The sequence below is a fragment of the Perognathus longimembris genome, chromosome 13, assembly GCF_023159225.1.
Source record: "Perognathus longimembris pacificus isolate PPM17 chromosome 13, ASM2315922v1, whole genome shotgun sequence".
Taxonomy (NCBI): Eukaryota; Metazoa; Chordata; class Mammalia; order Rodentia; family Heteromyidae; genus Perognathus; species Perognathus longimembris.
Window position 1 is genome coordinate 21,655,562 of NC_063173.1, and position 24,578 is coordinate 21,680,139.

General features: G+C 37.4%; 1 protein-coding gene across 2 annotated transcripts in view; it reads left to right on the plus strand.

The window, feature by feature from the left end:
- The window catches only part of Pde3b (phosphodiesterase 3B), a 128,601-nt gene extending 107,621 nt beyond the window's left edge, over positions 1–20,980 (plus strand). For both annotated transcript variants that reach the window (XM_048359403.1, XM_048359404.1), the window contains exons 12-16: positions 8,531–8,730; positions 11,711–11,914; positions 14,117–14,278; positions 17,022–17,274; positions 18,761–20,980. In XM_048359403.1, coding sequence (XP_048215360.1) covers positions 8,531–8,730; positions 11,711–11,914; positions 14,117–14,278; positions 17,022–17,274; positions 18,761–18,972 — 1,031 coding nt within the window. In that variant the 3' untranslated portion in view covers positions 18,973–20,980. The remainder of the gene's footprint in view (positions 1–8,530; positions 8,731–11,710; positions 11,915–14,116; positions 14,279–17,021; positions 17,275–18,760) is intronic.
- The last annotated feature ends 3,598 nt before the right edge of the window (positions 20,981–24,578 follow it).

Consider the following 24,578-nt stretch of genomic DNA (forward strand, 5'->3'; position numbering starts at 1 on the left):
TGATCTCTACTGTCTCCGCTCCCCCCACCTTAACAGTCATATATCAAGGAGATCATACCCCTTTGTTTTCTGTGTTCTAGGCTTGTCTCACTCAACATTATTTGTTCAAGTTCTGACCATTTCCCTGCGAATAGCAATATTTCACCATTTCTAATCGCTATGTAGTATTCCATTGTGTATAGGTACAATATTTTTTGGATCCATTCATCTGTGGAGGGGCATCAGGGTTGTTTCCATATTTTGGCTATGGTGAATTGTGCAGCAATAAACATGGAAGTGCAGATGTCTTTTTGATATCTTGAGACCTGTTGTTCAGGAGAGATGCCTAGGAGTGGTATGGCTGGGTCATAGGGTAGGTCTACGTTGAGCTTTTTGAGGAACCTCCATATTGTTCTCCAAATCCCACCAACAATGGAGAAGGGTTCCTCTTTCCCGGCACCCCCTCCAGCATTCGTTGTTGCCTGAGTTCAGTGTATAGGCCATTCTAACTGGAGTGAGGTGGTATCTCAGGGTTGTTTTTATTTGCATTTCCTTTACTGCCAGGGATGTTGAACATTTCCTCATGTGTTTCTTTGCCATTTTTATCTCTTCTCTTGTGAAGTCTCTCTTTAGCTCCTTTGCCCATTTCCTAATTGGTTTACTGGGCTTGGAGGGGGTTAGTTTTTTGAGTTCTCTGTAGATGACGGATATTAGGCCTTTGTCTGTTGCTGTGCTGGTGAAGATCCTTTCCCATATGGTTGGCTGTCTTTCTAGTTTGGTGGCTATGTCTTTAGCTGTGCAAAAACTTTTATTTTTTAGTAGTCCCATTTGTCGAGTCTCTCCCCTATCTGTTGTGCCCCTGGGACTATATTCAGGAAGTTCCTTCCTGTGCCTACAAGGTCTAGTGTCTTTCCTGCTCTGTCCTTCAGTAGTTTGAAGGATTTAGGTCTGATGTTAAGGTCCTTGATCCATTTTGAGTTGATCTTGGTGCATGGTGATAGGCTAGAGTTTACTTTGAGTTTTCTGCCTATGGCTGCCCAGTTTTCCCAGCACCAGTAGTTGAAGAGGCTTTGTTTTTTCCATTGTATGTCTTTAGCTCCTTTGTCAAATATCAGCTGACTGTAAGATTGTGGTTTTATTTCTATGTCTTCAATTGTATTCCATTGGTCTTCAGGTCTGTTTTACACCAATACCAGGCTGTGTTTGTTATGATGGCTCTATAATAGAGCTTGAAGTCTGGTATTGTGATACCTCCTGCACTGTTTTTTTTTTTTGCCTAGAATTGCTTTGGGTATTCTAGGTCTTTTGCTATTCCATATGAATTTATGGGTTGCTTTCTCTATTTCAGTGAAGAATGTAGCTGAGAACTTGATGGGGATTGCATTGAATTTATATATCAATTTGGGCAATTTGGTCATTTTCACTATATTGATTCTGCCTACCCATGAGCATGAGAGGTCTTTCCATATCCTTGTGTGTTCTTTGATTTCCCTTTTTAGATTTTTATAGTTCTCATTAAATAGGTCCTTCACGTCTTTAGTTAGGTTGATCCCTAGGTAATTTATTCTTTTTTTAGCTACTGTAAATGGTATTATTTCCATAATTTCCTTTTTTGCTTGTACATTGCTGGTGTACAGAAAAGCTGCTGACTTTTGTGGATTGATTTTGTATCCTGCTTCTTTGCCAAAATGGTTTATTAGGTGTAGGAGTTTGGGGACTGAGTTTTTTGGGTCCTTCAGATATAAGATCATATCATCTGCGAATAGGAATAGCTTGATTTCTTCCTTGCCGATGTGGATCCCTTTGATGTCCTCCTCTTGCCTTATTGCTATGGCTAGGGATTCCAGCACTATGTTGAAAAGAAGTGTGGAGAGTGGGCATCCTTGTCTTGTTCCTGAGTTTAGGGGGAATGATTTTAGTTTCTCCCCATTTAATACGATGTTAGCAGTTGGTCTGTTGTATATGGCTTTTATTGTTTTAAGGAATGTTCCATCTATTCCTGTTCCCTCCAGAGCTTTTAGTAAGTATGGATGTTGTATTTTGTCAAAGGCTTTTTGGGTGTGGACTGAGATCACAATGTGATTCTTGATTTTGGTTCTGTTGATGTGGTGAATTACATTAATAGATTTAAGGATGTTGAACTATCCTTGTGTCTGTGGGATGAAGCCTACTTGGTCATGATGTATAATTTTCTTGATCAGTTTCTGGATCCTGCTAGCTAATATTTTATTGAGGAGCTTTGTGTCTGTGTTCATTAATGATATTGGTCTGTAGTTCTTTTTTTTTTGTTGGGTCTTTGCTTGGTTTGGGGATGAGTATGATATTAGCTTTATAGAATGAGTTTGGGACTTGTCCCTCTGTTTCTATTTCACGGAAGAGTTTAAGGAGTATTGGTATTAGCTCCTCACTAAAGGTTTTATAGAATTCATTGGTGAATCCATCTGGGCCTGGGCTTTTCTTTGTTGGGAGGCTCTTGATTACCCCCTGTATCTTTCTGTAAGTTATTGGTTTATTTAGTTGATTTATTTCTTCTTGATTCAATTTGGGCATTTTATACTTCTCTAAGAATTGATCCATTTCTGTAGAATTATTGTTTTTTAGTGAGTAGAGGTTCTGGAGATAGTTCCATATGATTGTTTGAATATCGTGTGTATTTGTTGTAATTTTTCCGGTGGAGTCCGTCATCTTACAGATATGAGTCTCTTCTCTTCTTTTTTTGTAAGTCTTGTGTGGGGTTTGTCAACGTTATTTATTTTCTCAAAGAACCATCTTTTAGTTTTATTTATTTGTTGAATGGTCTTTCTATTTTCAATCAGATTTATCTCTTCTTTAATCTTTGTGATCTCTCTCCTCCTAGTCATTTTAGATTCAATAATTTCTTTTTTTTTTTTTGGCCAGTCCTGGGCCTTGGACTCAGGGCCTGAGCACTGTCCCTGGCTTCTTCCCGCTCAAGGCTAGCACTCTGCCACTTGAGCCACAGCGCCGCTTCTGGCCGTTTTCTGTATATGTGGTGCTGGGGAATCGAACCTAGGGCCTCGTGTATCCGAGGCAGGCACTCTTGCCACTAGGCTATATCCCCAGCCCTCAATAATTTCTTGTTTCTCCAGATGTTTTAGTTTCATCGTGAGGTTATTCACCTGCTCTCCTTCCATTCTTTTAATGTGAGTGCTGAGGGCAATGATCTTGCCCCTCAGTACTGCCTTAGCTGTATCCCATAGGTTTCTTTGTAATGTATTTTCATTGTCGTTGTGGCTTATGAATTCGTTAATTTCGTCCTTAATTTTGTCTGTGGCCCAAGTGTTAGATAACAGTGAGGAGTTTAGCCTCCAAGTATTTGTATAGCCTCTGTGGTGTCCTTTGTTATTGAGGGTTACCTTGATTCCACTGTGGTCAGATATAATACATGGGATGACGTCAGTACTTTTATATTTGCTGAGGTTCTTTGTGTGAGCTATGACATGATCAGTTTTGGAGTATGTTCCATGGGCTTCTGAGAAGAATGTGTATTGGGTCCTCTGTAGGGTGAAAGACTCTGTACAGTTCTATCAGATCCATTTGGGATATGGTGTTACTTAGGTCTTCAGCTCCCTTGCTAATCCTCTGGGTGTTGGATGTGTCTCTTGGAGAGAGTGGAGTATTAAAGTCTCCCACTATGATTGTGTTTGGGTCTATCTTGTTCTGTAGTTCTGTGAGAAATTGCTTGACATATGTAGGGCCTCTTTTGTTCGGTGAGTATAAATTTATCACCGTGATGTCTTGATTCTGGATTTTTCCTTGTATTAAAATGTAGTGCCCTTCTTTGCCTTTTTGAGTTGATTTTAATGAAAAGTCCAGCTCGTCTGAAATCAGGATGGCTACTCCTGCCGTTTTGGTAGGTGCGTTTGCTTGGAAGATATTGCTCCATCTTTTCATTTGGAGCCTATTTTTGTCCTTTGCTGTAAGGTGGGTCTCTTGAAGACAGCAGATGGCAACTTTTTGTTTACAGATCCACTCTGTCAGTCTGCTCCTCTTTAACGGAGAATTTATACCGTTTATATTAAAAGAAATCATAGATAAGAGTGTTTTTTTCCGGGCTGGGGATATGGCCTAGTGGCAAGAGTGCCTGCCTTGGATACACGAGGCCCTAGGTTCGATTCCCCAGCACCACATATACAGAAAACGGCCAGAAGCGGCGCTGTGGCTCAAGTGGCAGATTGCTAGCCTTGAGCGGGAAGAAGCCAGGGACAGTGCTCAGGCCCTGAGTCCAAGGCCCAGGACTGGCCAAAAAAAAAAAAAAGAGTGTTTTTTTCCTTTCCATTTTCCTGTTTGGCTGTTTTTCCTCTCCTTTTTTTTTTCTTTTCTTTATTGAGCTGCTCTTTCTCTTGGGCTCTGGCTATTGTAGTTTCTTTCTGTTTCTGCCTGGGGTCCTGTAGTTTTTTTCTTGGGTGGGGTTTCCCTCTTAGAATTCGCCATAAGGCTGGTTTTTTATTCACATACTCCTTTAGATCCTCTTTGCTATGGAAAGATCTGGTTTTTCCCTCGAAGGTGAATTCTAGTTTTCCTGGGTATTTAATTCTGGGTTGGCAATTGTTGGCCTGGAGGACTTGGATTGTGTTCTTCCAGGCTCTTCGTGCATTGTAGGTTTGTGAGGAGAGGTCAGCTGTGATCCTGATCCTTTTTCCATTGTAATATAGCTCTTTCTTCATTTTGGCTGCATTCAAAATTTGCTCTTTATTCTAGGGTCTGGTCTGCCAGGCGTCCTATAGGCCTTAGGTTACTTGGGTGAGGTTCCTTGTGAGATTGGGGAAGTTTTCTGCAATAACTCTATTGAAAATATGTTGTAGCCCTCTGCTCTGGTATTCGGCTCCTTCATCTATTCCAATTATGTGCAGATTATATCTCTTGTCTTTGTCCACTAGCTCCTAGATTAGTCTGCCCTGGAGTTTAACCGTTTCTTGGAGTGTGGTAATTTTCTGGTCCTTATCAGCTGCATCGTCATCCAAAAGAGAAATTCGGGATTCAATATGATCAATTCTTTGTGATGTGGCTTCAAGTGTGGAGTTTATGGATGTCAGGGAGCTATTTATGGTTGCCAGATCAGCTCTGATCATGGAAATTTCTTTCTTTAAAGAGTTGTATTTTAAATCTATTTTTTCATGCATTTCGCGTCTCAGGATGTTAAGGTCTTCTTTAATGGAGGAGTGCACTGTATCCATTTTTGCTTCCATTTCTTTCTTGACTTCCTGAAGGTCCTTTGAGACTTCCATTTTAAACTCCTGAAATTGTTTTCTGAATTCCTTCCTGAGGCTTTCCATCATTTCTGCTATCTTAGCCTCAGTTCTTTTTTATTCTTCATCTCCTCTTCACTTGTACTACTTTTTGGAGCTGGCGAGTTGGCTTGACCTTTCATGAAATTTGTAATATTTCTTTCTGATTTGCGCATCTGGAGATCTGCACCTGTAGGTGGTGACCTTAGCTTGGCTTTGTGCTGGTTCCCGCTGGTCCATCAGTGGAGACTTGTTTGTGTCCTGGCTCTGGGTTTGAGTTTGGCTGTTGAACCTTACTGCCCAATGGGTGAGCGTGACCGTCTCGGTTGTTGCTGGGGTGGTCACCCTCACTGCACTTGGGGGTGGGTAGGTTCTATGTCTTTCTCTGTAGGACTGTGCCCTGCCGCTGTGTTGTGCTGACCCTAGTGTGTCCCTGATGGGGGTTTGCGGGTCGCTGATTCAGCATTATTGCCTCTTTCTTGAAATTTTTTTTTTAACCTCTGGTACGTAAAAGAATTGTATAAGCTATGGTATGTAGTACTGACATAAAAAGTTTAAACCTATTAATCCACTTAAAAGCTAAATTTAGATCTAGTAGTTCTGAGTTTAACCTGTTTCCTTCTCTTTCTCAGCTCTTTTCCATCCTGTTGCTTTCCGCACAGAGGTAGCCATTATCCTGAATATATAATTATTCCTTTGATTTTTTTTCAATTTTTGTTGAATTCCATAGGTGTATTATGTATGCGATATGTAGAATTACCAACCTAAAAAGAATATATTTAAAACTTTCACATAAATATTAAAAAGATATTAAAAATGTTGTGACCAATCAAATTTGCTTAGTAGTCCAAATTACAAATATAATTATTTCAGTAACTATAATGAATTATAACAGTTTCTCTCCTTTTGGGCTATAAAGGAGTAGAGGGATACTCCAAGAATCAATCTATCTCACTGTCTGTCTATTATGTTGGCATCAACATATGAGAGTAGATTTTATTTTATTTTTGCCAATACCTGAGAAGTGATAATACCATAGTAATCTTTATACATTTCAGTTACTCAGCACCATTTTGTGTTTTAGTAGTTAAGTTTAATGGCTTTGCTTTACGTCATGTTCCTTTTTGTCTGCTATCTCCATTTACTTTTTCTGGTGTCCTTTGTTCCATTCAGTGGTTCTATCCTTTCGTTGTACAACATTTTGATTTTTTTTTTGTTTGTAGATATCACTTGTGCATTAGAAGAACATTTTCATATTTCAGCATGTGTTAAGATATGATTCCATGATATTCTATAGTTTCTGTTAATAAATCAGCCTTTGGTCTTATTGACAAATGTAATATGTTCCTTTTTACCTTGCTGTTGATTTTTAGTGTTTTTGTTATAATACATTCTGATGATTTCTTTTGTGTTCATTCTACTTGGACATAGCCATGTCCAATAGGGATACAGTGGTCTAAGACATGTGGAGGGACAAGTTGTCCTAAGTTGAGGGACAACTGATACATTAGAAATTCTTGGGGTTCTGAAGGCAAATTTACATCTGAATATTATTGCTCTAGTTCAGTGACTCTTAGGCTATAGAATTGATGTGTAGTGCAGACAATGAGAATCATGTAAGGCAATTTCAAGTTGTGTAAGTTTCTAATTTTTTTTCACGTTCTGGGGCTTGAACTCAGTGCCTGGGCACTGTCCCTGAGGTTCTTTTGCTTCTCTGAGCCACAGTGCCACTTCTGGTTTTTTTCTGCATATGTGGTACTGAGGAATTGGACCCAGGGCTTAAAGCATGCTAGGCAAGCACTCTATCACTAAGCCACATTCCCAGCCAGTTTCTAATATTTTAATATGGCCTCCAACATATACAAAAGAGCTCAGTTTCTCTTACAGATTTGGGTCCTTGGTGAAGTCTTTAAAAACAAAACAAACAAAAAATCAGATTATAAATCCACTAAGTTTTGAGACAATGGCAAGCTATCTTCCTCAGATAACTATTCTCCTTTCTGCAAAAATTCTGTTAGATTATTGTTCTGTAGATACTGAATAGTTAGCCAAGGACTCTAGATTTATAACATGACCTATCCATAATGAACTTGGCACTATCTGACCAAGTTGATAGGTGTAGAAGCTCTCTGTCATCAAAGAGGAGTGTTATATATAATACTGAACTATTCCAGGAAGCACAAAGCATAATTTCAGTCTCTTGTTCCTAATACATTGACATTCCTTTCCGAATGAATGTAGAATTTAACTGAAAGGGAAGGACCAAAAGATGAGTGTTACTGGTAGCTTTTCTGAATATGCCAGTATCTTCTTAAGGTAGATGGCTGTAGCTTTATAGGCCCACCCAGAATGTCCTTTGTTGTATTTGCAGAGAGAATTTCAACAGAGACCCTGGAGAGGGTTATGCTAAATGAGAAACTGAGATAGATAGGCACTTTGAGTTCTCTATGCTTTTAAACCAATAGATAAATGATAAAGAAGGGGGATTCGCCTGGACAGTGAGAAGCATTTCTATCCAATCAGTCCATATGCCGATTGACCAGACTGACTACAGAACATGTGTGCATGCACACACACACACACACACACACACACACACACACACGTATTTAGCCAATCATTTTCATTGTTGCATTATCATTTTCTGTGTTTAGGATTCCTTTAAGAATCTTCTTGGCACTGCTTTAGTCATTGTAAAGTGTTTTCGTTTTTGCTTATCATGAAAAATTTGTTTATTTCTCTTTCAATTCTGAATATTAGCTTTACTGTGTTATCCAGATTTACAGTTATTTTATTTCAGGGCTTGAAATAGATCATTTCATTCCCTCTTAGCTTTTAAACTTTTTGTTGAGAAAAATCAGCTCTTTATTTGTGATGTGGTACTTCTTTCTTGCAGCTTTTGTATTAGGAGGCCTTTTTTGTTACTGTATTAAATTCCTAATTTCCTATTTTTAAAAATCAAAATTAATTTTTAATTATTTTTCTGATTCAATTTCCTGACCATTATCTAGCCTTTAAATAACAAATATTTAGACAATCAGATGTTTTAAAAAGTGTTAGCCTTAGTAAGAAAGCATAAAATGTCCTACGAGATTAGCAATACTAGAGTCCTATGATGGCCTATAAGTTCATAACTTCAGGGTTATATTTAACATTATTCTAATATCAGTGCATTGAAAGTGTTTATCCTTTAAAGCCAATTTTAAGACAAATAGTCCTATTACCTATGGGAATTCTGTCTTTAGCACAATTGTGGGGAAGCTGACTGATAATTCTTGTTTAATTTGATACTTATTGTTTCTTAGATTCTGATGGTAGGCTTACTCGTGAGCAAATAGCTTACATTTCTTCAAAGAGCTGCTCGATTCCAGATGAGAGTTATGGCTGCCTGTCTTCAAACATTCCTGCATTAGAATTGATGGCTTTGTATGTGGCAGCTGCCATGCATGATTATGATCATCCAGGGAGGACGAATGCATTTCTTGTGGCTACAAATGCACCTCAGGTAGGAAATTCTTTTTAAGAAAGTTTAACAAGTAATTCTGAAAATTAACAACCATTATGAATATCCCTTTATAAGCCATTCTTCATTCCTGCATTGTAATTGGTTGAATAAAAAGATGATTATGGTAAGTTACAGAAAAACAATCACTTTTCTTGAACTAAAAAAGGAAATTGTTTATGACATAAATCATATCGAATCATATATAATCATGATGAATCATATATAAATCATTGCTTTGTGAAAATTTTGGAGACCTTGCTGAATATATTTTTGTCTTTGATCAAATTGATAAAACTCTGACTAAATCTAAGCCACAACATGGCTAAAAGCCATAAGTCTAAGGATAAATAGTAATCTTTTGATTGTTTTCCCCATTCTGCTAAGATTTGCCTTAATATCTAGACCCCATGTCTTTTCATTATGAATACATTAGTGTATGTATTTATTCTTTGTATAATAATATTACTTTCGTATCCAGTATATCTGATCCTTTAGAGTCACAATTTAAATAAAGTGATTGGAATCCCCAACAAATCAATGTGATTACATTCTCATACTAGTAATCACTTTGGACATGAGGACTTGCAACTGCATATGGGGTTATAGAAAAACTAAATGTTGTGGGTGTTTATGTTGGTTCCGAAATGTTATACATGTATTTCTAGCCACATGCCTTAGAAAAAATAGATAAACAGGTGTCAGTGGTTCACATCTGTATTCCTACTAAGCCAAGTAATCTTACCAGGCTGAGAATGGAAGGATAGCAGTTTGAGGCCAGCCCAACCTGGAAAGTTCTCAAGATCTCTTTTCAGTTCATAGCTAGATACAGTACAGCTGTACTGTATTAATACTGTTAACTGTGCATGTTAAGCCAAGCTATGTGGGAGGCTGAGTGTAGTAAGATCATAATTTCAGACTAGCTCAGGCAGAAAAGTTCAAGTGACTCCATGTCTAGTAATCCCATTACTTCTTTTGTCTTAGTTATCATCTTTGTTTTATCCAACCAAATGTAGGTAGCTTTCACAGGATGGATTGGATATATTGTCTTTAGTTATTGGATGCCTGACCCTTTCTTTGTTTTTTTTTTTTTTGTCTTAACGGTTCATGCTCAATGGTAGCTTAGAATGTTGACTTGAAAATAATACCCCTTTATCTCCTGATTTACTTCTGTCCAAGCAATAATATCATACTTAGCTTTCTCTTCTTCCTCTCACCTCCTTCCTCTCTCCCTCTCTCACTTTTCCTCTCTCTCCTCTACCCCTAGCTTCTCTCCTACTCCATCATACATACACATGTGCTTATTGTTTTTCTTGCTTTACTAGAATGCAAATTCTGTGAGGGTAAATTCATTTATTTAACAGTGTTTAAATAGTGCTTGGCCTATACGTTGTGCTCTATTGAGCTAGGAGTTTGATTCTTTCTTGATGAGATAATGCTATTTTGATAGCCTATCAATTTTTGCCAGATTATAGCATAAGTTTATCAAGGCACTATTAGAAATTGACCCTGTTGGTAGTCTTTGAAGTGAACCTTTCTCTTTGGAATTTATGATGTCTATTAAGATTAGCATGAAGTTCAGTGCTGGTGGCTCATGTCTAGTTACTCAGGAAGCTGATCTGAGGATCATGGTTCAAATCCAGTGTAAGCCGAAAAATCTGTGAGATTCTTATCTCCAATTGACTATCAAAAAGTCAGAAAAAAAGAGTGCTAGCCCTGAGCACAGAAAGTTCAGAGATAGCACCCAAGCCCTGAGTTCAAGCCCCAACACTAGCACATACACACAAAATAGTATTAAAACCTTTTATGTGGCTCACTGAAAATTTAAGATCATACCACTGTATAAAGCAATAATATGATGTCATTCATCTGTGCTGAAATTTAGATTGGAGCTAGGTTTTACAGTTAACTATAACAATCTCTCACAGTATGTGTCTTACCTAATATTGCATACTATTTTTATCTGTTCTTTATTAGACAGTAAACTCTTTAAAAACAGAATGGTTTTGTTTTTATCCCTGGTTTTAGTAAGGCTTAGTATGGAAGATTTTGCTTACGATGCTTCTTTAATAACTTAAAATTGCTTAATTTAAGAGGTCAAAGAAGCTTCAGAAATTATATACCCCAAAGTATATTCTATATTCCAAAGGCTTAACATACTTGAGGAAGCACCTGAGAGTTCTCCATTGGCATGAGATCAGGTAAAAGTGTTCCACATACTTGGAACCAGATTTACGCTTTTACCTTTTATTTATATCTCTTTTATGCACTGTGTTAGGATGGGATTATAGGATGCATCTCTTTCTAACATTCGGTCTTCGGCTTGCCCTGGAAAATCCCTTTGTTTCCTCTTCAGTAACCACTAACATTGAGACGATGCTGGCTACAGAGATGCTATTATCTGAAGCTTTATCTGAGAAGGTTTGCTGATTGAAGCAAACCTCAAAATATCAGTTTTGCATCACTTGGGGTGAAGTATGATATATATACAGAAAATGAAATTTGGAGACAACCCTTTTAGTTACTAGCTATGTGTGCTGGAAACAAAGGTGTATCTCAATCTCTTTGCAGTTTAGTGTCCTCATTTATAAAATGATCACCTTTTTCATACATTAAAAAATAACTGGTATGGGAATACCAAAATTGAGAGACACAGGGTAAAAAAAAAAAGACAAACAACTACAAAAGCAATACTTGCAAAACTGTTTGGTGTAAGTGAACTGAACACCTCAGGGGAGGAAAGGGAAAGGGGGAGGGGGGAGGGGAGTATGAGGGACAAGGTAACAAACAATACAAGAAATGTATCCAATGCCTAACGTATGAAACTGTAACCTCTCTGTACATCAGTTTGATAATAAAAAATTGAAAAAAAATAACTGGTAAAATGTCTAGTAGCTGCTCATTCTACTTTTAACCACTTCCTAACTATTTATTGGTTCATATTTTTGAGATTCCTATTTAATATTTCTTTATTCATGTTTAGGCAGTTCTATACAATGATAGATCTGTTCTGGAAAATCATCATGCAGCATCAGCTTGGAATCTCTATCTTTCTCGACCAGAATACAACTTCCTTCTTAATCTTGATCATGTGGAATTCAAGCGGTTTCGATTTTTAGTCATTGAAGCAATCCTTGCCACAGATCTTAAAAAGCATTTTGACTTCCTTGCTGAATTCAATGCTAAGGTTTGTTATGCAAATTTGTGCCTGGTTTTAAAAAAGGAAATCACTATTGTCAGTGCTGCGGATGAAAATTGCTTTTAACTTTGTTCACTTAAAATTAATACTACTTATTGAGAATAAAAACAATACAAGTAATACATTTATTTCTAGTAGTAGCTTTTAATTAATACAAAATACTATTTTTATATTTTCTTTTCATATTTAGACATATTTTATTGTGGTTTTCTTTTACATAGTGATGAACCAATTAATTATGTCAAAAGATTTTATGGGAAGATTTGAGAAAGTAAAAAACAGTGATATATAATGTATTATATGAAACAAAAGAGGGGCTGGGGATATAGCCTAGTGGCAAGAGTGCCTGCCTCGGATACACGAGGCCCTAGGTTCGATTCCCCAGCACCACATATACAGAAAACGGCCAGAAGCGGCGCTGTGGCTCAAGTGGCAGAGTGCTAGCCTTGAGCGGGAAGAAGCCAGGGACAGTGCTCAGGCCCTGAGTCCAAGGCCCAGAACTGGCCAAAAAAAAAAAAAAAAAAACAACAAAAAAAAAACAAAAGATATGGTTTTTGTTTGTGTTAATACTAGGGCTTGAACTTAGGGCCTGAGTGCTGTCCATGAGGTTTTTTGCTCAAGGCTAGCTCAAAGCTCTACCACTTGAGCCACAGTGCCACTGGCTTTTGGGGGCTAGTTAAGATAAGAGTTGCACAGACTTTCCTGCCCAGACTGGCTTTGAACTCTTTACACCTATAATCTTAGCTGCTCTGGAGGCTGAGCTCTAAAGGATGGCAGTTTGAAAGCCAGGCAAGGCAGGAAAGCCCATGAGACTAATCTCCAGTTAAAAGCCATAAATGGAGTTTTGGCTCCCGTGCAGAGCACAAGCCCTGAGCAGAAACAGTGAGGGACAGTGCCTATTCCCTGATTTCAAGCCCCAGTACCAGCAACAACAAAACAACAATCCTCCTGTTTTGTCCTCCCAAGATTGGGGACTGCACATGTGTGCTACCACAACCAGTTTTAAGTTTTTTTGTTTTTCCCTTTGTGCAGTTCTCAGATTGAGCCTCATGCTTGCTAAGCATGCATGTACTACTGGAGCCATGCTCCCCATTGACTTAATTTTTTTTGTGTGTGTGGTGGTGATCAATGTAATTTTTCCTCTGACAAAGGTTTTGGTGCAGAAAATCCATAATTACACTAAAGTTCAAAAAAGGTTATAACTGGCCCATTCTCTTCATTTTTGTCTGTTGTGGGATTTGAACTCAGGGTCTGAGCACTGCCCCTGAGCTTTTTTGCTTAAGGTTAGTGCTCTCCCATTTTGAGCCACAGTGCCACTTCTGATTTTCAGGTGGTCAATTGGAGACAAGCGTCTCATGGACTTTCCTGCTGGGACTGGCTTCCAACTATAATCCTTGGATTTCAGCCTCCTGAGTAGCTAGGAATACAGGCCTGAGCCACCAGTGCCTGGCTAGTCTCTTCATTTATTTTTATTTTTTACTAAAGGAACTTTGAGTTCTCAATGGGCATAATAACTTTGCCTATCTAAAAGAGATCATCCCATCTAGTTAAATAATGTTAAGTAATATTTTATGTTTATTATAAGCAAGACAATTTATTAATCCTTACGGCATTATATAAATTGGTAGTGCATTTCTTACTTTCTAGATGAAGAAAGTTAGTTTCAGATAGATGTTGTAATTTTATTGGAGTCATACAATGAATTAGCAAATCATTCTGAGTTAAAATTTAAAACTAAAAGATAAGCTTCTAGGACTTGTGTTCTTTAAACTTTGTTACTTTGCCTTTCACAGTGAGAGCCAAATTCTTAGCTCTTTACAAGTTCTTTTTTAGGGTACAAATAGTTATAATTTTAGTTTCACTGATATATATGTATTATTTACTATGCATAAAAATATAAACATATAGATTATAATTCTATCAAAATAAAAAATATTAAAACCCCTAAGTATTTGTTTTTAGAATGCTGTGCTTTTTTTTTCAGCTAAAATTCTCGTAATATTTGAATGGAAAGTTTAACTCATGCAGATACATCTTCTGGTATAAATTGATTAAAAGAAACATTTACTGGATTTTTTCCCCTATAATTTGAACAGGAAACAGTTTTAATGTAGGTAATTTGGTTAAAAAATAACTTAGAAAACTCCTTATAACTTCAGAGGCTAAAATAATTCTCTTTTTCCAAAATAGGCTAATGATGTAAATAGTAATGGTATAGAATGGAATAGTGAAAATGATCGCCTCTTAGTATGCCAGGTGTGCATCAAATTAGCAGATATAAATGGCCCTGCAAAAGTTCGGGATTTGCATTTGAAATGGACTGAAGGCATTGTTAATGAATTTTATGAGCAGGTAAGGTGAAACATGCAATTTGTGAAATTAAAAAAATTGTTATTATGAAGTTGGGGTATGGAGAGGTTACAGTTATATAAGTCAGGTAAAGAGTACATTTCCTTTTGGACAATGTCACCCCTTTCCTCTCTCTCTTAATCTCAGTATTTCCCTCTTGTCCCCACCCACAAGTTGAAGTTCACTAGCAACATAGTGTCTAGTGAGTACTGTAGCAGTTATTTAATCCTTGTCCCTCCATTTATGTGTCTCATCTGATTTTTTTTTTTTTTGCCAGTCCTGGGGCTTGAACTCAGGGCCTGAGCACTGTGCTTGGCTTCTTTTTGCTCAAGGCTAGCTCTCTGCCACTTGAGCCACAGTGCCACTTCTGGCCTTTTTTATATATGTGGTGCTGAGGAATTGAACCTAGGGATTCAGGTATAGGAAGGAGGCAAGCACTCTACCACTAAGCCACATTCCCTGCCCTTGGTTCATCTTTTCAAAGATCTCTTTTTTTGTTGTTCCTGTCTTTTTTTATTTTATTGTCAGTTACAGTTTCATATGTAAGGCAGTGAGTACATTTCTTATTCAACTTGTTACCTCCTCCCTCAATTTTCCTGCTTACCCCTTCCCCATTTCCCTCTCTCCCCCATGAGTTGTACAGTTGGTTTACACCAAATGGTTTTGTAAGTATTGCTTTTGGAATGGTTTGTCTTTTTATCCTTTGTCTCTCAATTTTTGTATTCCCTTTCTCTTTCCTAGTTCTGATACACCGTATATACAGGATCCAGGGTACTAAGATCAAATACAGTGATAGCAGGGGTAAAAACCATGGGGAGGGAATACGAGAGAAATAAAAAACAACAGTATGGTTTCGCATGGCATGTTGAAAATAATTACAATGATATACCACTTGTTTCCATAACGTGGAGTCCACTTCACTTAGCATTATCTATGTGTTCATACGGGCATAGCTATTGCGCTATTGTGATCTTGTTCAACCACTTTGGAAAGCAGAATGGAGGCTCCTCAGAAGGATAAACATAAAGCTCCCCTATGATGCAGCAGCCCCACTTTTGGGCATCTACCCAAAAGATTACAAGCAAGACCACACTAAAGCCACCAGCACAACAATGTTCATCACAGCACAATTTGTCATTGCTAAAATATTGAACCAATCAAGATGCCCCTAAGTAGACAAGTGAATCTGCAAAATGTGGTACATATACACAAGGGAATTCTATGCATCTATCAGAAAGAACAACACTGCTCCATTTGTAAGGAAATGGAAGGACTTGGAAGAAAATCATACTAAATGAAGTGAGCCAGACCCAAAGAAACATGGACTCTGTGGTTTCCCTCATAGGGAATAATTAGTACATGTTTAGGTTAGTCATAACAGATCACAAAGATATCTTTCTTAGGGACATTTTCTATTGTTTCTGTAGAAATTTATTTGTTTGTAACAAGTAAACACTGCTTCAATGCAAAATTTTTATGTTGTAGGGTGTAATTAATTTCCAACTAGTTCAGACTTTAGTAGTACCATTTGTCAAATTCTCTATTTAAAGTAATATTGCTTTTATCCCTTATAGAAACCTTGTTAGATTATTCAAAATTTATATATAATGTTGGACACAGAGTTGCCCAATACTACAACTTGTAAGTAACAAAAGGAAGTTTTTAAACCACATCTGTCTGATACCAAGTTGTGCTTACTAAATCTCCAAAAGCCATGATAAGAGGGCATCAGAGGGCAAGCAGTTTGGACTTTAGGCCCAAATTCTCACCTCAATTATAGTAGCTCTATTTCTAATTAGTTTCATATATTAGATTTTTTATTTAGATTCATCAAAGAGTTTTGTTATTAGAAAAGGGAAAGAGCTGAGAAGCACTTGCAAAATTTATCCATGTAAACTTGGGGTACAATTAAAACCAAAAAGTGTCTATTAGTCTCTCTTTAAGAGAATCCATATTTAATACTATAGAATTTTGGAAGTTGTTAGCAAAATTGCTCACACTTACTTGAAAAGATTTCTATATTCTTAAAAACTGAATATCAACTATATTGATGTACACTGACAGAATATGAGAATAAAATTTTCATCTTGTTTTCATTTCTTAATGGTGCTGAAGATTGATCCTAGGTCCTCACGAATGCTATGCAAACACTATAGTGTTTAGCAACACCCCCAGCTTGATAAAAAATTACATTAACTGATATTTTTTTTAAATATTATTTTGATGTGGATAATTTTTTTTAAACCTCAAGATAATGCTTTTACGTGTGTGGCCAGTCTTGGGGCTAGAATTAAGGACCTGGGTGTTGTCTCTGAGCTTTTTCCCTTAAGAATTGTGTTCTACCACCTGTGAGCTATATCCCCACTTTCTGCTTTCTGGGTTGCTTAATTAGAAGTCCGCGTCTCATAGACTTTCCCGCCTGGGTTGGCTTTGAAATGTGATCCTCAGATCTCAACCTCCTGAATAGCCTCACAGGTGTGAGCCACCAGTGCCCAGCTTTCAAGATAATTTTAACAGCAAATTTGGTGGTTGATTTTCCACCATTTAAATTATATTTTCTTTATTTTATTTTGTTGTAAAGATGATGTACAGAGGGGTTACAGTTACATAAGTAAGGTAATGAGTACATTTCTTGTGAAACATTGTTACCCACTTCCTTCCTTTTTCTCTCACTATCTCTTCCAGTCCCCCCCCCCCCCCACCTCCCTCCTTCCAAGTTGTAAAGTCTTCTTTATAAAATTCTCAGGGAGATGAAGAAGCAAATCTTGGTCTACCCATCAGTCCCTTCATGGATCGTTCTTCTCCTCAACTAGCAAAACTCCAAGAATCCTTTATCACCCACATTGTGGGTCCTCTATGCAACTCCTATGATGCTGCTGGTTTGCTACCAGGTCAGTGGATAGAAACAGAGGAGGAGGATGACACTGAAAGTGGTGATGATGAAGATGGTGAAGAATTAGATACAGATGATGAAGACATGGGAGACAATCTAATTCTGAGTAAGAAAAATGCCTCAATTTAATAACTACAAATGCCAAAATTTAACTTGGATTAAATTTTTGTTTCTTAGGTACATATCTTGGGTATGCTCATATTTAATAGTCAAGTTTCCAGTAATGCTATGTTCTTGGTAGTGTGCATATTCTGTCACACATAAGAATTTGTCCTTCAGCCATTGCTCTTTAGCTGGCTCAACTTGTGTACTCATACCAGGCCTGCAGCCACATCTGCACATCTGTGAGGATGATGGGTTCTAGCAGCTGGCCCCCTTTATTTTACCCCTCCTCAAATACCCTGCAGACAGTTGAGGAGCACAACTTTCAGAGCACAACTTTCAAAGCTGCCTAATCTTCCTTCCGTTGGTTTCCAGGGCAGAACTAAGTTTTATGGTGTCATGAATTTGAGTTAAACAGTATCGATATGTTTTTCTCTATGACAAGTATAAATGGAAAATGTTACCTTCGTAATTATGAATGAAATCAAACATTTAAATTTTTTATTATATAAATTATGCCTAGTTATTTTTTCTATATACTTTGTAAGCCCGAACAGAAATAACTACAAAGAACATATTTCCTATCCCTTTCACACACATGTGCTTTGGATTTAGGATTAGCATAGCAATGAGTACCTTAGTCTATTACTACCCGAATATGACTTTGAGAAGACAAGTTTTTGCAAATTAATTTCCACTAGAATGTTGACAATTACATTTATTTTAAAACACAAAAGGCCTTAGAAATTTCTTTCTTTTCTCTTTTTCTTTCTTTCTTTCTCCCTCCTCTTCTCCCTTCCTGTCACTGTAATGGTTACTAAAGTAGGTAGCCCATGAATGAGAAGACCACAGCGGTATTCAGGCAGGAGAGAAAAGTTTATTCCAGAACTGCTGGCCAAGGGGCGAGATCAAACCTGTCTGGAGAGAAAGGCTGAACCACCCCAGGCCATACCTTATCTAGGGTAGGGACAGGGAGGTGTGGCCAGGTGGATTGAATGTGGCCTCAGGAAGGGTGGGGGTAACTGCCTCCAGGTGTGCCGGTTACCTAGGTAACACAGGTACTGGGCAAACTTAAACAGGTGGGGGGCATCTGCATGGAGCCCTGGGGTGGACCTTACAGTCCCCATGCCTCTCCCCCTCCTCTCCTCCCTCTCCCTCTCCCTCTCTTGGTTTTGAACTTCAGTTTGTTTTGATTTTCATTTGAAATTTCAGTATTATACTTCCCTCATTCCACCCAGTGACCTCTATTCCTCTCTTTTCTCTTTTCTATCTGTAACACTAAGTACCGCCTAACATATTCATATTTTGTTAGTTTAGATGGAATGTGAGTGCCTTAGCACAGACATTATTTTGTTAATCTTTCTGTTCACTATTATAACCTTAGTGCTTACATACCTACTTACAATATAATGGACACTTAAACCTATTTGTTGAATGAGTAACTAAGTCATATGACTATGATTAGAATTTGCCTCTCTTAAATTTCACAGAACCACAAAGAAGGAAAGGCAGACGGAGAATATTTTGTCAGCTAATGCACCACCTCTCTGAAAACCACAAGATATGGAAGGAAATCATAGAGGAAGAAGAAAAATGTAAAGTTGAGGGGGATAAACTACAGGTGGAGAACACATTACCTCAAGCAGATGAGATTCAGGTCATTGAAGAAGCAGATGAAGAGGAAGAGCCACAGTTTGGATAAAAGGAAAATCATACTAAAGCAGCCTGGAGGGCTGTGCCCAGGGTCAGAAATCATTACCTAATGTTCACTGTGCTGACTTCAACTGACCATTCCCACGTGGACCAGCCTTAATACTGTGAGAGAAACCTTGCTATTCTGGCAGGTTCCCACTCCTAAGCACTTTCACCAAATGAACTAGAAAATGATTCAGAGCTAGGCTTCAGTTAGCCTTTGTTGCAAAGTCCTCCCTTGAAGCCTTCACTGGTATATACTTTGTCATAATGCTGCTTTGCAGGGTAGTGAGCTCTTATTTTCCAAGGGGATGTGAGGCCGTAACTATAAACTCTCAAGTGACTTATTTCAGTTTCCAAAGTGGCCAGAACTTTCTGCTTTTATGAAAACAGGATGCATATAGTATTTCCAAATGTATCTTTTATGTCTTTGTACTTTTTTAAGTCTATGCCTATCTAAAAATGAATCCATTGTGGCCTTTTTGAGGGCTTTCTGCTCAATGCAATATACTGCTCAGTGCTGTTATCCCAGCTAGGTTTATCCATGAAGGACTGAGTAACCTTTGTTATATTTAACAAAATCCAGGTGCATCAATTTCTGATGCTTTTTATTGCTGTGTATTATCTACTTCATGTTTTATTTTTGCTCAGAGTATTCAGGTTTGCCATGAACATAAGAAGTCAGAATTGTAGTGTTACTGATTTTATGTTTCATGGTTGAATTTTAAAGCTGTTTAATAATGAAGGAATTTTGTTCTTTAGTCAAAACTGTTCTTACTTTTACTCTTGCTCAGGATTAGTATTTTAAACAGTGAGTTGTTATAAACATGCCATAGATTTGCCAGAAGAAAAAAGTTGTCCTAATATTAATGTTAACCTTTTATGAATATCACTCTGTCTTCTTGGATGAATGTGAGACTAATTAAAGCCAAGAAAAAGCAGCTATCTGTCTTTTGCCTTCATAAAAAATGAAATGAAATTAATACCATCAGAGATAAAGAATAAAACTAATATGAGGAGCTATATAAGGCATATACATTGAACAACTAATTAGAATATGTAGCAATCATATCTATATTTTAGGTGTCATGTGTTTGGTAGCCATAAAAATGATACTCATCTTTCTACTAGTTTTTTATGCCCCAAAACTGTATGACAGGGCTGGGAATGTGGCCTAGTGGTAGAGTGCTTGCCTAGTATACATAAAGCCCTGGGTTTGATTCCTCAGCACCACATATACAGAAAAAGCCACAAGTGGTGCTGTGGCTCAAGTAGCAGAGTGCTAGCCTTGAGCAAAAAGTAGCCAGGGACAGTGCTCAGGCCCTTAGTTCAAGCCCCAGGACTGGCAAAAAAAAGGATGCATGACAGAAATGACCTACCACTACTCAGTAATTTTGGAGCCCAATTGTAAACCTGATTTCTGAGATAAAATGGGAATACTTAATTTTTATATAAAAAGTCTGAATAGTTTGGTAAATTATTTCACATAAAAGCATATAAAGAAATAATTATATTATTAAGATGGCTGTACAGAAAATGGATTATGTTTATAATGTTGATATAGTTGTTAGGTTGGAGAAATGTGCCCTAGTTGGGAAGAAAATAATTGCTGTTACAAAGAACAGCCAACATGATACCATGATGGTAAAACTAATTGCTTTTCATTATTCTTCAAGACCACATGTTTTGGAATCATGCAACTCTGAAGACAGTAAACTATTAATTTTCATGTAGTTAAAGTGTAATATGGGCAGTTTCTTAACCTTACTAGAATATGTAGGTTATCTGAAAGATCTAAAAGCTCTTTGGAGCTGGGTATGGTGGTGTATATCTATAATCCCAGTACAAGGATTCAGTGGTTGAGGTAAGCTTCAACCTCTATACAGTGAGTGAGTCACTAAGCTTTATTTATTAAATGTGTTGAGTGTTGCTAAATTCCTTCCTGCTAGTTTTGCTACCATTGCCACACACATTGTAAACTAATATATTACTGAATAATAAAATTTTAACCAATAATATGAGCTTGTACTTTTTGTATGTCTATATATGTATATATGTGTGTGTACATATATGTGATAGATCATGTATGTTTCTCTAGAATACATTTTGCATTCTACCTAAATATATTTCCACCACTGTTTTCTTTCCTGTAGGATGCATTATACACAGCTATGTGTGTACACATCTATCAGACTCAGTCAAATTTTTTTTTAACTTTTTACCAGCCCTGGGGCTTTAACTCTGGGCCTGGGCACTGTCCCTGAGCTCCATTTGTTCGAGACTAGTAATCTATCACTTGAGCTACAGCTCTACTTACATATTTTTCTGTGATTAATTGGAAATAAAAGTTTCATGGAGATAGTTGCACAAGATGGCAGAGGTACAGCTTAGTGCTAAGTGTTCCAATGAAAAGCCTACAGCTAGAGATTCACACCAAGTGAACTATGATAGTACAGAGATTTTGGCCAGAGAGGAAATATTTAGGCAACCTGCTTGAGAAGACAGATTTAAGTACACTGGTAGAAGCAGTGGCAGTGGCAGTGACCTGGCAGCCACCACAGTAGCAGATAAAACCAGGATATTTGCATCAGAGACAGAGTGAGCTGTTTTCCACTCCCTAGGGCTAATAGGTGACTAGGAGCAGAAACCTTCAGCCTGCTGGCCATAGACTGATGCAGATCACTGAGGGTCAGACAAACCAAGGGAAAGAGAGAGTACCCCTCAAAAGACAATCTCACTCCTGCTCACAGGACAGCATTTGGAAAGTAGCCCTTCCCTCTCCACTAGAGAAGAATGCCATCTTTGACTCTGACACAGATAGAGAAAGCAGCTAGGAGACGGTCCTGAGATGAGCCAGTTTTGAAAAGGCAAAGGAATCTGAGTAGTTAAAGTCAGCTCTGCCCAGGGAAAGGTCATCCCAACAAGGTGGGGGGAACTTCTTGCAGGGCAGAACTTCTTTCATACCCAGGTAAACACAGCCAGAGGCTATCCTGCCCCTTTGCAGATCTGCAGCTTAGCCACTGTAGTAGTTAAAAACAAACAACAACAAAAAACCCCAAGAAACTGGTTAGGCCATAAAAGGAGAGAGCAGCTCTTAGCTGGGTCAAAAGAATCTCAATAGGTAGCAAATCTGGGAAAAGCCACTGATTCTAGATAGGCCACAACCCCATCCACACTCAAGCTCCCTGAAAGTGACTCCAAGCTACCTAAAACTGCCACCTCCCTCCTGTGAGACACAAAAAGCAGACCATTCTACCAATAAACTAGCCTAGGAGTTTAGACCCCCACCTCCATACAGCAGGACCTTTTTCCACCTCAATTCAGCAGACCCAGCTTAAACAAAGAGATTTAAGAGACCCAACTAAGCCACAGGAAAACTGACCACTGCAGGGAAATCAGAGGCTCCATCAAGAGACTGGACAGTGGACACAGGGGAGACGCAAGATCACCCAAATTGAAGAATTTTTTTCCAATTATAATTTTCAAATTTTTTCATTATTTTTTTCCTTGTTTCCCCACACCCATTTTTTTTTAAACTTTTTTTCTTTTTCTACTTCATCCTTAGGTACATGGCTAACAGTGCTTATTAAGCCTCCCCCTTCATTGTCTACATACAAAATTCAGCCTCTGATTACTAAAACCTCTTATTTCTCAAGCTCAGTACACTTAATTTTGGTATTATTCCTTCATACTTATATAATTTTTAAAGTTATTTTTTTTCTTTCTCTGAATTTAGATCTCAACTATCATCCTTTGGTTCCTTTTTTCTCTACTCTTACTTTCTTCTACTTTTCCTTATACTTCTTAATTTCTGGCTTTTCACTCCTTGGATCTTCATAGTCCATTGATCCCTAGTTGTTGGTTGACTAGCTAGACTGTATCTGTACTCATTTTCATTGTGTCAAATGGGTTCATTAAGTAACCATTTCAGTCCAAAATGATTTAAACAAAAGGACAGGTTTGTTCACTGGTTACAGTCACCACTTCTGAATCACAATACCCCTTCCCTGGCAAAGAAAAGCAGAGATAGATAGGGGAATAACTATCTAATATTTGGAACCTCTAATACTGGTGCAGTAACAGTGTTCAGGATTGGTTTTTGTTGTAATACTGTGTTCTGTGGTGCTATTTGATCTGTTTTTGTATGGAAAAAAGGAGTGAAATTGCCTATCTATGATTATGAATCTCTAAAGTTTGTGCAACTACAGGGCTCAGGGCTGGTTTGGTTCTTGTCTTAAAATTGTGTTCTGGTGTGCTATTGGATCACTTTCTTTCCCACATGGGCAGAAGAAGCACAAGAAACATGGCAAGTCAAGGAATCTCAACTCCTACCAAAATAAATAGGCGACTGAGCACTCAATGAAAAACCTAGAGGATGGTTCTCAAAATGCTGCACAAACCCTACTGGTAAACAATGATGAATGAAAAGCCTGAAAGCCTGAAAAAGAGTTGGCATGTATGTATTGCTTACACTGTATTAGGTATTGTTTCTAGTGATATGTGATTTCTAAATAATAATGTTCATTTATATTTCATCATCACAGACCTATAGAGGAAGAAATTAAGAAACAGAAACTTGCCTATAGCAACCCAGTAAATGTGTCAAATTAGTGGAAACAAAATTGAAATTGGACAGTCGTGGCTTTAGACAGGGTGTCTTACTCCGTTATTTCAAAAACATTTTAGTGCTCTGCTACTGGTAGGAAACACATAAAATGTGAAAATAACAAGATGAAGAAAAGCAATGAGAAAAGATGAAACAAATTCCTAAAGAAAACTGGGGTGGCTATATAAATTAAAACATTTAAGGCTGAAATGTTAGTGATAGTCACTATACAGAAATGTTTTATGTCAAAGGAACATAAATGTGTACAACAAATAAAATACGTTAATATTGGGATCTTTAACTTCCATTGGTCATATAGCACCTGTTCTTAACTGTAACATGTTTCTCCACAATTTATTTTATTTTTTCAATAAATCAATATTGCTTGCTCATTATAACCTCTTTCTTCCCTGCATTCTTTGGAATACTAACAAGCTATTCCAGATTATATTTTAAAAAACACAAGGCTTATACATTATACAAATGAATATAACTTTTACATCAATTCTAGGATCATAAGGAAAGATTATAGGCAAACTTATTCATGAAACGAGATGCATAATTCCTAAATAATATATGTACAAATTGGGTTGATTTTCCAAGAATGAAAAAGTGGAGTGCCATTTACATTTGATATGACAAATAACACTGACCAATTAGATGGATTAAAAAATGATCTGAAAATGAACAAAACTAGAGCAAATGGTATATTGGTGGGATGTTAGAATCATTATTTTAAATAGATGTTTGCTCCTATCACTTAAATGTGCTAGGAGAGGTTCTAACTAGAAGAATGAAAAGAAAAGAAGGAAAACCATAACTAGGAGTATTTCTGTTGTATTGATTAAGACTAATTTTATGTCTTAAAATAGTCTCCATTTCAGAAAAAGTTCTAGGGTGTCTAAGAATGTATCCTGTGCAGTTGTTGAGTGAAATAATCTGTAAATGTCTGTCAAATCCATTTTGTCATTTAATTCTGAGGCTTCTTCACTTTTTTAAAATCTGCATAC